Raw genomic sequence first — 13,777 nt, 5'->3', positions numbered from 1 at the left:
GGAGTTCATGATCTGAGCCACAGTCAGCTCCCAGTCTTGTTTTTGCTGACTCTGTAGAGTTTCTCCATCTTATGCTGCAAAGAATATAATCAGTCTGATTCCGGTGTTGACCATCTGGTGATGTCCATGTGTAGAGTCTTTCTTGTGTTGTTGGAAGAGGTGTTTGCTATGACCAGTGCCTTCTCTTGGCAAAATTCTATTAGCCTTTGCCCTGCTTCATTCCGTCCTCCAAGGCCAAATTTGCCTGTTACTCCAGGTGTTTCTTGACTTCCTACTTTTGCATTCCAGTCCCCTATAATGAAAAGGACATCTTTTTTGGGTGTTAGTTCTAAAAGATCTTGTAGGTCTTCATAGAACTGTTCAACTTCAGCTTCAGTGTTACTGGTTGGGGCATAGGCTTGGATTACCGTGATATTGAATGGTTTGCCTTGGAAATGAACAGAGATCATTCTTTTGTTTTTGAGATTGCGTCCAAGTACAGCATTTCGGACTCTTTTGTTGACCATGGTGGCTACTCCATTTCTTCTAAGGGATTCCTGTCCACAGTAGTAGATAAAATGGTCGTCTGAGTTAAATTTACCTATTCCAGTCTATTTTAGTTCGCTGATTCCTAGAATGTTGACGTTCACTCTTGCCATCTCCTATTTGACCACTTCTGATTTGCCCTGATTCATGGACCTGACATTCCAGGGTCCTATGCAATATTGCCCTTTACAGCATCGGACCTTTCTTCTATCACCAGTCACATCCACAGCTGGGTATTGTTTTTGCTTTGGCTCCATCCCTTCATTCTTTCTGGAGTTATTTCTCCACTGATCTCCAGGAGCATATTGGGTACCTGCCGACCCGGGAAGTTCCCTTTTCAGTATCCTATCATTTTGCCTTTTCATACTGTTCATGAGGTTCTCAAAGCAAGAATACTGCAGTGGTTTGTCATTCCCTTCTCCAGTGGACCACATTCTGTCTGACCTCTCCACCATGACCCATCCATCTTGGGTGGCACCACAGGGCATGGCTTAGTTTCATTGAGTTAGACAAGGCTGTGGTCTGTTTGATCCGACTGGCTAGTTTTCTGTGATTATGGTTTCAGTGTGTCTGCCTTCTGATGCCCTCTTGCAACACCTACTGTCTTACTTGGGTTTCTCTTACCTTGGGCGAGGGGTACCTCCTCTTGGCCCTCCTGTACCCACACAGCCGTCGCTCCTTGAGTGTGGGGTTGCTCTTCTCGGCCGCCTCCCCGACCTCTGGTGTGCTGTGCTTAGTTGTTGCTGTGTCTGTCTCTTTGCGATCCCCTGTACTGTAGCCCCCGAGGCTCCTCTCTCCATGGGGATTCTCCAGACAAGAATACTGAAGTGGGTTGCCATGCCCTCCTCCAGGGGATCTTCCCAACCCAGGGATCGAACTGAGGTCTCCCCCATCGCAGGCAGTTTCTTTACTGTCTCAGCCACCAGGGGAGCCCTGAAGAAGGGTGGTGCTTACTATTCTGAAAGAACAGAAATGTGAGAGGAGTCCACTGAGGAGCGCACAGGACGGGGTGGTGGTCTTCTGGAAGGGGAACGGGATCAGAGAAGTGAGTGGTGTAAGAAACTCAAGATGAGATTGGACTGCACATTGTTTTGATACTGTTCTTAATAGCTTCTTTGGTGGTTACTCTCTCTGCTTTAATACTGTTTTCCTATAATACCCATTTCCAAAGGAAATGGCACTCCACTCCAGTACTCCTGCCTAGAAAATCCCATGGGCAGAGGAGCCTGGTGGGCTGCAGTCCATGGGTTCGCTAGGAGTCGGACGCGACTGAGCGGCTTCATTTTCACTTTCATGCATTGGAGAAGGAAATGACAACTTGCTCCAGTGTTCTTGCCTGGAGAATCCCAGGGACGGGGGACCCTGGTGGGCTGTCATCTGTGGGGTCGCACAGAGTCGGACACGACTGAAGCTACTTAGCAGCAGCAGCAGGTGAATAAGGAAAGCCATGTTGCAATTAGTAAGCATTTCTAATAAATTACCGAAAGATTTCAGAAGGAGGTGGCTATCAGAATTATATGTGGCAAAACCTATATCCATCTCTGAACATTCCTGTCAAGATTGTTTTATTTCAAACACTGATTTTAGGGGAGGAGATCTCAGGAAAGGTGGCCAAGAATTGCTGTCTTAAGGCAAGATATGAGAGTCAGAAGACTCTGAAAGGGGCCTAAATTTGGTGATAGTTGGTAAGTCATTAGACTATATATAACACAAATACCAGTTGGGTAAAAATAGAATATTTAGAGTATAAAACCAGGGGGGAACATCTACCAAAATAAAACTGTTTAGAAACTTTGAGATTATTGGTTTGATTCCTACAGTTATATATGTTGACAGTTTATATATATTTCAGTATTTTGAATTTAAAGCAGTTTCATACCAGAGCAATGAAATTTTATTTTATGAATGTGGAAAATACCCTTAGCTGAAAACCTTCTAATAAACTATTTTTATTCTCACTTTCAGGCGCCTGATCACAGATTCAAAAGTTAAATTAAAGTATCAGCATTTAATAACAAATAGCTTTGTAGAGGTAAGTGATTTTTCATGTTTTCATTCTTTAAATAAAAGAAATTCTGTTTATTAATAGAAGTAGTCAGTTTGTCTTACATAAGAAACACCTTTATGATAACTTCAGTTATTGTCTTTTTATGAAGCATGCCAAAATACCTTTATTCTCAAAAGAATCTGACAAATCAATAAATAGATGTCTTTTCATAGATCTTAAGCTTTGATAAAATTATTTTTATAGTCTTTATCCTTAGCAGAGAACTGTAGCTGATTCTTAGTGATGTCATGTTTAATCATGTTTGATACATTAGCCCTGCTATATCTCTGCTTGTTTTTCCTTCCTTCCATTATGAGTAAACTTTGTTAAAAACGAATTGTCTCGTGGTTTTTGTTTGTTGTATCAAATATGGCTTAACAGAAAAGAAATTGTCAAACCACGGCCAGCCTGTTTTTTGTAAATAAAGGTTTATTTTAACATGCCCATGTAGTCTGTGACTGCTTTTTTAGCTGCAGTGGCAGAGTTGAGTATTTGCTAAAGAATGGCCCATGAAGCCAAATATATCTACTATCAGGCTCCATGTGAAAGTTTGCCAGCCCCAGTGTAAGAGAATGAGTGTAACTTGGTATTTCACTTCTAGAAAGTAATTTTAATTTTTATTAGCAGTTAAACTGAAGGTCTTCTAGAAATAGCAGTTTTAAAGAATTATACATTTTTTAAAATGGTCAATAAACTTGAATTCTGATGGAGTGTTCCTTGAGCAATGTTTTGTCCTATGATAAAAATATATCAAAAGTTATATTTCTTTCGAAGAACTAAAATGCAACCATTGTTGTGGCTTAGGAACTGGTTTTTGTTTTTAGAAGAACTTTTTATGGTTAAAGAGAGAAATTCCATGTGTATTCTTTAGCTTGTTTCATATAGCATATGAATTCCTTCCCTGAGTAGAAGCATTATTTTATTTTTTTGCATCTTATAAAATTGCCCTGAAATAGAACGATACACAAATTGATGTTTGTTAATGATCACATAATGGTGATCATTTATTTTAAAGTTTCTCAGTGGGATTTTGAAGATAGAACAAGGGATAGTTTATAATTCCAGTTATTCAAGTGATCTATAATCTTACAAAAACAGTACATCCAAAAGCATTGCTGTAAAAGACTATTGATAGCAGGGTTTTATATGCTTGTGACACTATCTGAACTTTATGATAGTGAGTAAGTAGTATACATAATTGCATGGTGTCCTGGGAAATCTTGCATCATGTTTTAATTTGCTGTCATTTAAAAATTTTCTAACTTGTGTTTCAGTGCAATCGACTGTTAAAGTGGTGTCCTGCCCCAGACTGCCACCACGTTGTTAAAGTTCAGTATCCTGATGCTAAACCCGTTCGCTGCAAATGTGGCCGCCAGTTTTGGTAAGCAGGTGATTTCCTAAGTTGGAGTAGTACACATAGCTTTTCTATTTATTTTTGGTAATGAAACAAAAAATTTTCTTTACCTCAGGTAGGTTGGTGATGACTGATTTTAAATAGCATATATTTCTTTTAAATAAAACTTAGCTTAGAAAGTCTCATATCTTAAGATAATTTTTTCTCTTTCTATGTTGCTGTAGTTTTGGATTTATTTTCTTATGGGAAAAAAAAGTGCAGCTATAATCACTTTTCCTTGTATCCTCCATTGGCACATATATAGGAGCACACCTAAAGATCTGGGACAAGAACTTAGTTCTCATTTCTGATCAACTGTTTATTTTGTCACGTTGTTTTTTGTTTCCTTATGGCTCATGATTTGTTTCAGATTATCTCTTAGGAAATACAGAGTTAGGTGTTTTTAATTTCCTTTGTTCTGAGGAGTTTAATCTTGGTCCTAAAAAATATGTAGATAAATTTGGAAAGATAAAACTTGGTTAATTAGATGTTGATTAAATCTTTTAGTTGGTGATTAAATCTTTTTTAACTAAGAGTTTTCTCTGGGGCTTCTGGCCACAGCTTTCTTGGTAACCTGGATTCTTGAAGTAGCATAGCTTTTGATTCTAGGTTCAGCTTAGCAGGGAATTTCCATTACCACACATTAGAGACCATTCCTTTATGGATCTTTTAGGAATGAGAAGCTGGTCAAGCCAAGGGGCTCTATAGCTAGCAAATACACATTTTATTGGTTTTCCATATCATTCTTTTTTTGTTGTTTTGTTTTTTTTTGGTTATGGGTATGCATTTTGTGGGATCGTAGTTCCCTGACCAGGGTTTGAACCCAGGCCCTTGGCAGTGAGAGGATGGAGTCCTAACCACTGGCCCTCTAGGGAATTTGCTCTGTATCTTTCTTTTTTCCCTCCAAACAGCAATAGATTTAGTCTTAGCATCATTAATACTAAATATTTCCCCAAAGAATAGGTAAACTCACAGTGATTAAGTTTGTGTAAAATACATGGTATTTTTGTAAAGGTTATACATTATCATTTCAGAATTTACTCTGTAGACAGAGTGTGGAGTCTAATTCCTTCCCTGCTTTCGAATATATTTTGTGTATGAAGTATTTCAAATACAGATTTAGTATAGAGAATAACAGCAATACTTAAATACTTAGAAAGTTACAACCCACCTTAATGAAAATCAGTTTGTTTTTGTCAAGAAATAAAACATGAAAGATATATTTGAAGCTTCTTGATGTTCCCTTCTCTTTTCCATTTCCCATCTTCTTTTCTAAAAGTAACCATTATCCTGGCTTCATTTAAAGTGAGAGCACTTTATTCTTCTAATTTGCAAAGGATTTTTGGCATTCCCAAAGTACTTGATTAACTAATTAATCAGCCATTCCACGGTTATTTTTTTCACAAACATTTGTTTTTATTCTTAGCAGTAGTGTTGGTCACTCAGTCGTGTCTGATTCTTTGTGACCCCATGTACTTTAGCCTGCCATGCTTCTCTGTCTATGGGATTTTAAGGCAAGAATACTGGAGGGGGTTGCCATTTTCTTCTCCAGGGGATCTTGCTGATTCAGGGATAGAACCAGGGTCTCCAGCATTGCAGGCAGACTCTTGACCATCTGAGCCACGAGGGGAGTGTTTATTCTTAATTTATACTTTTTAAACAAATACATATACCATGTTCTTATAAAGCAGAAAAGAATTACCAGTTAATATAGCCGAATATGTAGTCATCATCTTTTGTTTTATACCTTATTTGATACACTTTACTAGGCTGAGGTTCATTTGTTTGGATCTTGCAAAAATATGTGACCTGTTTGTTTCCCACATATTGCTTACTATGCATTAGTACTAAAGTATAAAATTACCATATGAAATCAGGCTAACTCTTCATTTGGAATGTTAAATATTTAATATATGCCTGTGAAGCATTGGTTGAAATTTAAGTTCAGATTATTGAACATGATTTCATTTTAGTTCAGTTAGACAGTGGTTGCAGCAGAGAATTACACATATTAAAAACTATCAGAAAATACAACTCTAACTAAACTGATTGTATTGTCTTAACAGTTTGTTCTGGAGGAAGGCATGGCAATCTACTCCAGTATTCTAGCCTGAAGAATCCCCATGGACAGAGGAGCCTGGTGGGCTTCAGTCCGTGGGGTCGCAGAGATTCGGACATGACTGAGTGACTAAGCACACAGCACACAGCAGTTTGCTTTAGATAGTCATTTATTCTGTAATTGTCATGATAAAATGTCTTCATCCTTCAGGTCATTTCTTCATTTCACACATACACACTCAGTATGTGCTGGCCCTAGTACTACGTGCTAAATAAATGACTTCAGAGTAAAATAGATATGGTTCCTGTCCTTGCATTAGCCAGTCACTAGAAACTGGTGAAAGTACTGAGGTACTGTAAAGCATGAAGTTGTTTGTTTGTTTACTCACAGTAGGTAGGACTTAATTCTTTTAACTCTTGTGTCACTTAACAGCTTTAACTGTGGAGAAAATTGGCATGACCCTGTTAAATGTAAGGTGAGTTTGCCTGGCATTTTCATTTTTAAATAAGGTAGTAGAGTACTTCTAAGACTTGATGACTTTAAGTCACAGCCCACATTTTGTTATTTATTCATTAGTAGTTGGAACGTGGTATTTTGTCCTTTTTCATTTCAGGTGATCTTTGCAAATATTCAGGGAACATTCCTTAGGAATAAAGTCATCTCCTGATTATCAGGGTAATGAGAGTTAAGCTTGGAAAGCTTTATAATTAGCTAAGGGGAATGACATACCTTGCAGCTGGGCTTCTCGTTGAATTCTAGGTTCCTCACTTAACCTGCAGCCAGAGAAAGTCCTCCTTTGGTTGATTTTTTTTTTTTTTTAATGTACCTGGACTGTAAATGATAATCACAGGATTTCTTGGTTTAAAAGGAAGTAAATCCAGTGATAATCCTATCCTTTGGCTTTTACATTTAAGCTTGACTATATTATGTTGATGTAATTTGCTATCCTTAAGTCTTCTGTTGTGCTCTAACAGTTCTTGTTTTCAAACAGTGGTTGAAGAAGTGGATTAAAAAGTGTGATGATGACAGTGAAACCTCTAATTGGATTGCAGCCAACACAAAGGTTGGTACCTTCCTTCAGTAAACCCTTGGGATTGAAACTGATAAGAATAGGTGTATCAGCTTCAAAGGCAGTAAGTTTACCTACTGAAGGGCCTTGTTTTCCCTTTTATTTGATTAGTTTGCTTTTTGTTTTCAGAATGATTGCCTATTGATAATTTTCCTTTGTTTTACTGTTTGAGTTTGTTTTATTGAGTACTCTGCTGTAGTATGTGTAATACTCTGCTTTAGTTTTCTTTCATCAGAAAAGTAGTGGTTGCTTAATCAGTTTTCTACCCCGGGGTTTGATAATATCTTTTCATGTAAATTCTTGGCTGCCTTCTAGTATACCAATATAGACTTTATTGCATCTAGCCTTTTTTTTTTTTTTAAACTAGGCTATATTTCTGCCCCTTAAAATCTCCAGGAATTTAACTTTTAAGGAGTTATTCTTTAGGGCAGTATCGAGTCAGAGTAAACGAGTAACTTTATCATGTTACCGAACTGGGCTTAACAAATTTAACGTTTTTAACATGTTAAACTTCCAAAATATGATTTACTAAAAGACTTGATTCCTGAGAAATGGAAGCTTAAGGATAACATGAATATCCTTGGTTTTGGTAGGTTTATTAATTGAATTCATTGGTCATGATATTAGTTTTAAAGTTCAGTATCTTTATGACATAAAGCACGTCTTAAACCCTAGAGGAATGTCTTACAAATGCAAATAAACTTGAAGACCCTTCTTTTCTGTCCCTAAGTGGTAAGCATTTGAATCTAAACTGTGTACCCAGCCAATTTTTTGTAGGAAATTGTATAAACATCCAATCTTATGTCCTATCTGAATAGGAAGTGGCTTTGAGTGGTGAATAATAGTGTTATTCATGGGCTGTTTATTTTTATTGTTGTCTTTCACATGTGATGCTGATGCTTTAAAGAATATTGAGTTGTTTGACCAGAGTTAGTTATAACTTTGCCGTTGGTTAGTTATAACTCCTTATAAGGAGTTATAGAATAAGGAGTGCTTAAATGACAGCCAGCACATGATTCTATAACACTGATACCGTGCTCTACCCTAAAAGATTAAAACGTGTACATTTCTGTCTCTCAGAAAGCACTGGCAATAAAACAGTCCTGTTGCATAAAACAAATACCCACATCTTTGGGGAATGTAGTTTTGAAATTAGCATTTCTCTGTTTCTGAAACCAGCATGATAAACATACCTTATGGCACTTAAGAAAACCTTACTATAATATCAGAAAGTGGTTACTTTTTTATTTTTTACAAAATTTTCTGTTATTTAAGCATTCTTCTTCAAAAATTGAAGATTTCTCCACCAGAAATGTTCATTAAAGTCCTAGATCCTTAAATATGCTGTCAGATTACTATTTAGAATAGAGCAGTTGTATTTTCCCTAAGTAGTTTGTTTGATTATAAACTACCCTCTTCTGCATCTGGAAAAATCCCTGAGTACTCTAAATCCCCAATATATTTAAAATAGGGAGTATAGGTTTAAATATGCTTGACTTTGTTTAGAGGGTAGATTATTAAGTGAGAATGGCAATTTGTAATAATAGATTTATCCAGTTGGAAGTTTTGAGATGAAACTGAGGGTTTTTCCCTCTGGGGACATTTCAGAAGCTTATTTTTGTTACTCGCTCCTTAGATTTGCAGGTTGTTGTTATATTAAGAAGTCAATACTGTTTAGTTAATTATAGCCAAGAAATACAGAATGAAACATATTTTAGGCCTGAAATTTGCTTCTTTGGGAAGATGGTAGTATTTTTTATGTGAGTGACTTCAAAAATCTGATGGTATTGACCTCTTTTGAAATACTATAGTTTGTGGACAGTAAAATCTGTTCACTTTAGCTGAATTGTACAAATATTATGTTGGGTGATACTTTCCTCCCTTTATGGGAGTAATAGACATCAACACAAAAACATACAGCAAAAATCCAAGCTTTACATCTTATTCATAGTTTTATTAAAAATAATGAGTAAGTTTCATTCTCTAAATTTTTCAAGAGGAAAAACATTAGATGTGCCCATAAGGTAATGACTTTGGCTCATTAGCAACCAAGAAAATGATAGACTTGAGCAGGGGGATGTAATCTCTGCAGCACTGTTGTAAAGGAACCAGAATGAAAAGATTTTAACAAGGGTATTTGGCAGAAGAAAGTTGGGAAATTCAGTAACCACAAAAAGAATTATCAGTCTTGCTTGCCTGACTCTTAAGGCCAAATTGCTTGGGTCTGAATCCTAACTCTGTCGTTTGCTACTTGTATAACCTTGGATTAGTTTCTTTAAAGTTTTCTCTTAGTTTATTTGATGAATGGAAATAGGAGTAAGACCACTATAAGGATTATGAGTTAATGCATATAGAACACTGAGAACAGTGTATGGAATACAGGAAGTATTCAATAATTATTTCCAGATAGCACTGGAACAGTATGTTTACAGGAACAAAATGTTTAGCCTCTCATAAAACTGTTATTACTATGTGTATGGTTAAAAGTACTTTAAATGTTTTTGTCCCCCAACCCCACTAAAACAAATCCTTAAATCGTCATGCATCTTAAAAATCCATAATAATAACTCATTTTCAATAGTACTTAAGTGTTTGACACTGTTCTAAGTGCTTTACATGTATCAATCACAATAAATCACAGAATCAATTTAAAAAATAAACCAAATCTAGAGCTGGCTTCTCCTCAGTGTAGCATTGACACCAACTTTATAGTTTCTCTTCATAGGAATGTCCCAAATGCCATGTCACAATTGAGAAGGATGGCGGTTGTAATCACATGGTCTGTCGTAACCAGAACTGTAAAGCAGAGTTTTGCTGGGTGTGTCTTGGCCCTTGGGAACCACATGGATCTGCCTGGTAGGTTGGGGAAATGAAGGGAAGAACATGTTCACATAACTGTGTGATGTATCTGCCGCATATTATGAATAAGGTTTCTGCCTCATGAAAATCACCCTCTGACTTGGGACTAGATAAATGAATACAGGGTGTGATCAGTATTAGAAGTGTATGCAAGATATCCAAAGAGAGAGTTTAATAAGGTTTACTTTGCAGAGCAGGTAACAACTGAGTTGAACTTTAAGAAAGACTAAGAGTTCCATTTGTTCAAAAAGTGGTAGGAAAAACATTTCAGGGCAAAAGGAGTAGCATGAACAAAAGTAGAATGTGATAGTACATGACGTACTCAGAAAAGAGTTGCGTTGTCTGTCTCTCTAGACAATAATTAAAAACTAAGAGACTTGCTGGAACCCAGTCCACAGTTGTGTTTTAGTTATCCTGCATGCCATTAGACAAAAAAAATTTGTCCAAACTTTAAGAACTGGAAAATTACCCAGTGAGATCCAGAGTTTTAGCATTCATTGCAACATAAGAACAGGCCTGCATTTCTGTTTGGCAAAAATCACCTGAAATTGGTTGGTTGCTTTTTAGATGGAGCCTTTACTGCGGTTTAGTGTTTTCCCTAAGACCAAAGCTTATTGGCATTTGCGTGTCTTACGATGGCACATTTGGTAGTGATACATACCTTTGTTCCCTGCATGTTTCTTATCATGCATGCTGGGAAAATGCAAGTTAGATTAAGGATGTCTTGTTGCATTTTTCTGAAAACAGGAAAAATGGGAGCTAGCGCATCTGCTGGTAAATGTGAAAATATTTCTGGGTGTTATAATAATGCAGATTGCCGTTTTCACGAGTTTATGTTATCTGCGCTTGTCTCCTGTTGATGTTTGCGTTTGTGGCCCCTCATAAATTGTGGGGAGTAGGAAAAGAGAAAGTAGACTGGGACCTGAAGTAGTTTGGATAGTTATCAGAAGTATTTCAACGCTATATCTGTAGTTTAGATAAGATGCTCTGATTAGGTGCTTTCCATACTTTACCTCGGTATTGTGGCTGCTTTGTAGAGAGTGGGTGGGAGGGGAAAAATTGAGAGCTCTAGACAAGATGAGGAGAATCTGAACTTAGGACAGTGGCAAGCCTTCCCTTTTAGTTTCTTTGGAATTTTCATTCATGTCATTAATTAGAGGAATAGTAAGAGCGATTGTCTGGAATTGATTCTAAACTAGGTAAAAACTAACTGGTTAAGTGAAAAAAAGAAAGTGATTTTACTACTATCAGAGCCAAGGAAAGATATTTGGGGTTTAGGAATGCTAACTGAGGATTAGAGTGTTCCTGGAAACTAAATTCATTTGAGTGTATATAAACAAGTTTAGTGAAGAGGAGAGGGAATGGGGGGAGAAGTATTAAAGAGACTTTTGTGTGTATGTAAGGAAATCTCTGATCACAACTCAAATTTTAAATGAACTGGGTTGAAAAATGGAAGGGGTACAAAACAATTGACTACTACAGAAGAATGAAGAATGGCCCGGACTGGAGGGTATCAGAAATGTTGCCTGTATCTTTCCTTTTCCTGTGGCTAACATTGCAGATGAATCCTTGCTGTGCTTTCTTATTTAAATCTGAAAATGTCTTAGAATCTTCAAAATAACATTCCAGATAGCACTGTCAGTAATCTCAGTTGGAAATATAGATGAGCCCTCCTTGCTTTCTTGGCCTTAAAATTCTTAAGGTTAACAGAGTAAAGCCCAGAGTGAGTTGAGGCTTAAAAATATCTAACAAATATCAAAAGGAAAGTTTTTGAGGATATATCAGTTAGGAAGAAAATGTGTTAATCGTTGACCAGTAGATAGGGAGAAGAGGCATCTTTAGGCTTATTTGTGAGTAGGATAATTATTGGTAAGAGAGGATTATTAATCCAGCTGGGGGACAGTTAATTAATGTCTGTTGACTCAGGTGAATTATGGTCTGGGTTACTTTAAAAACTTTGAGATGCAATCAGTGAGCCACTCTTGATTGTTTCTGAGTACTGTGGAAAATAGAAAGGCACCTAACATTGGGAGCAGACAGTGTAATTCCAAATTTCCAGAATTTCTGATTCCACAAATTGCATATGAACCATAGTTTGTTAGTTTTTTTAGTTTTTCTCTTATGTGAAGTTCCAGAATCAAATGGTATTGTTAGGATGATGAATTACGGAATGTTTGGTAGATTTCAGCAAGGTATTTCATTGTGGACTGAAGTTTGTAGCCTAGGCTGTGAACTACAGATGGAGGTGTTTGGGAGGTAATAGATTTGTGTCTTCCTAGTGGAATGCTTTAAGGTTTGCTGAAAGGTTTTGTCCACATCTTTTTTATTCACATAAACTATATACTGCTTTTCTGTTCAGTTATACTGCTGATTTTCTTGAATTAATATAAAAATTCTGTATACATTTTGGGTTACATCAAAGAGATATTGAATATATAAACCGTTTTAATCTTAAAGGATTTGACAAGCTGGAATAATAAATTCAGTTTAACAAGATTTATATTAAGTTCAAAATTCTTCTAAAAAGATCATCGTTAAAAAGATTCTGAAGATATGAATTCACTAGTTAAGAGCATGGGTCTCAATTGGCAGAAGGGCATCAGATTAATTTCCACCTCTGAAACTCTTCTTTTGTGATCTTAAATATGTTGCTTATCTTCTCAAAATCGGATTCTTCATCTGCTCAGTGAGGATAATGATACATATTTCATAAGGTAATTTAGGGGATTAAATGTGATAGTACAGTTAAAATCCTTAGTAAGTGGATGGAGTATAGTATATGTCAGTTGTACTCAAAATGTAGGCTCCCATAAAATAAAACAGATAATCAGAAGAAGGAGAAGTGCCCATCTTACACATCTCCACTCTGAGCTGGCTTCTCTGGGCAGATTTCCCCTTGCTCCTCATTTTGTATATTGAATTTTCAGGGATTCTCATAAACTGTTCAGAGCATATAAAGCATATAGCACAGCACTTGTTGCATAACAGCCTGTCAACAGTTGGCTCTCTTTGGTGAGAGAACAAGTGAGGATAACAAGGTGAGTAATCTGGAAAAATTGAAAATATTTGGCTAAATAACAGACCATGTAGGAGATGAGATAGTCTCTTTCTTCAAAAAGTGAATTAGAAGTTCAGACTACAGTTGGTAAATAGAAGAATAACAGTGTTTTCCAATGATTATCAGTAAACTTAATGAGTGGACTACCTCAGGGGGCGGGAAACTGCTTTTTACTAATAGAGAACAGACACACTCTTGGAAAGGATTCAAACACCTAGGGGCTTTTTTTTTTCTTCACCTCATTTTATCTTTGTAAAGGAGAATATTGGCTCTATATAATCGCTAAATCCAGGCTAAAATTCTGTGATTTGTTGCCTTTTCATTGATTTATGGCTTTATGGAACCCTCTTTACTTACTTCAGGTACAACTGTAACCGCTATAATGAGGATGATGCCAAGGCAGCAAGAGACGCACAGGAGGTAAGTACATTTATTTTCTGGTAACGGTTGAACAGGAATGTGCATTATCTGTTGATTAGGGAATGAGTTAGCAAAAGAGTTCAATTCTGAAAGATTTGTTAAAGGATATTCCAGTAAATACTGTATATCAGTGTACATGTAGAAAGGGAATCTTATGCAAAACACATATCAGGAGTATTCCTATTGATAGATTTGTTTGCATTAAAAACAAAATCACTCTAGTCATACAGCATGCTTGCAGGCTTCAGTAGCTTTCAGTACCAGGTTCCCCTTCCCAGCAAAGAGTCTAAGGAACAGCATTCGTTAGATGGCACTGCTGCTGTTTATATTCAGCCTCCCTTCTTTTT

The 13,777-nt window shown here is 36.7% G+C and overlaps 1 protein-coding gene across 2 annotated transcripts in view; it reads left to right on the top strand.

The window, feature by feature from the left end:
• ARIH1 (ariadne RBR E3 ubiquitin protein ligase 1) overlaps positions 1-13,777 on the top strand; it is a 106,543-nt gene that overhangs the window by 77,057 nt on the left and 15,709 nt on the right. For both annotated transcript variants that reach the window (XM_040227397.1, XM_040227398.1), the window contains 6 exons: positions 2,491-2,557; positions 3,847-3,953; positions 6,457-6,499; positions 7,016-7,087; positions 9,819-9,949; positions 13,373-13,430. In XM_040227397.1, the coding sequence (XP_040083331.1) occupies positions 2,491-2,557; positions 3,847-3,953; positions 6,457-6,499; positions 7,016-7,087; positions 9,819-9,949; positions 13,373-13,430 (478 nt within the window). The remainder of the gene's footprint in view (positions 1-2,490; positions 2,558-3,846; positions 3,954-6,456; positions 6,500-7,015; positions 7,088-9,818; positions 9,950-13,372; positions 13,431-13,777) is intronic.

This window comes from Oryx dammah, unplaced genomic scaffold, assembly GCF_014754425.2.
Source record: "Oryx dammah isolate SB20612 unplaced genomic scaffold, SCBI_Odam_1.1 HiC_scaffold_26, whole genome shotgun sequence".
NCBI lineage: Eukaryota > Metazoa > Chordata > Mammalia > Artiodactyla > Bovidae > Oryx > Oryx dammah.
Note: the sequence above shows the minus strand (reverse complement) of the source record. Positions and strands in the feature narration are given on the sequence as shown.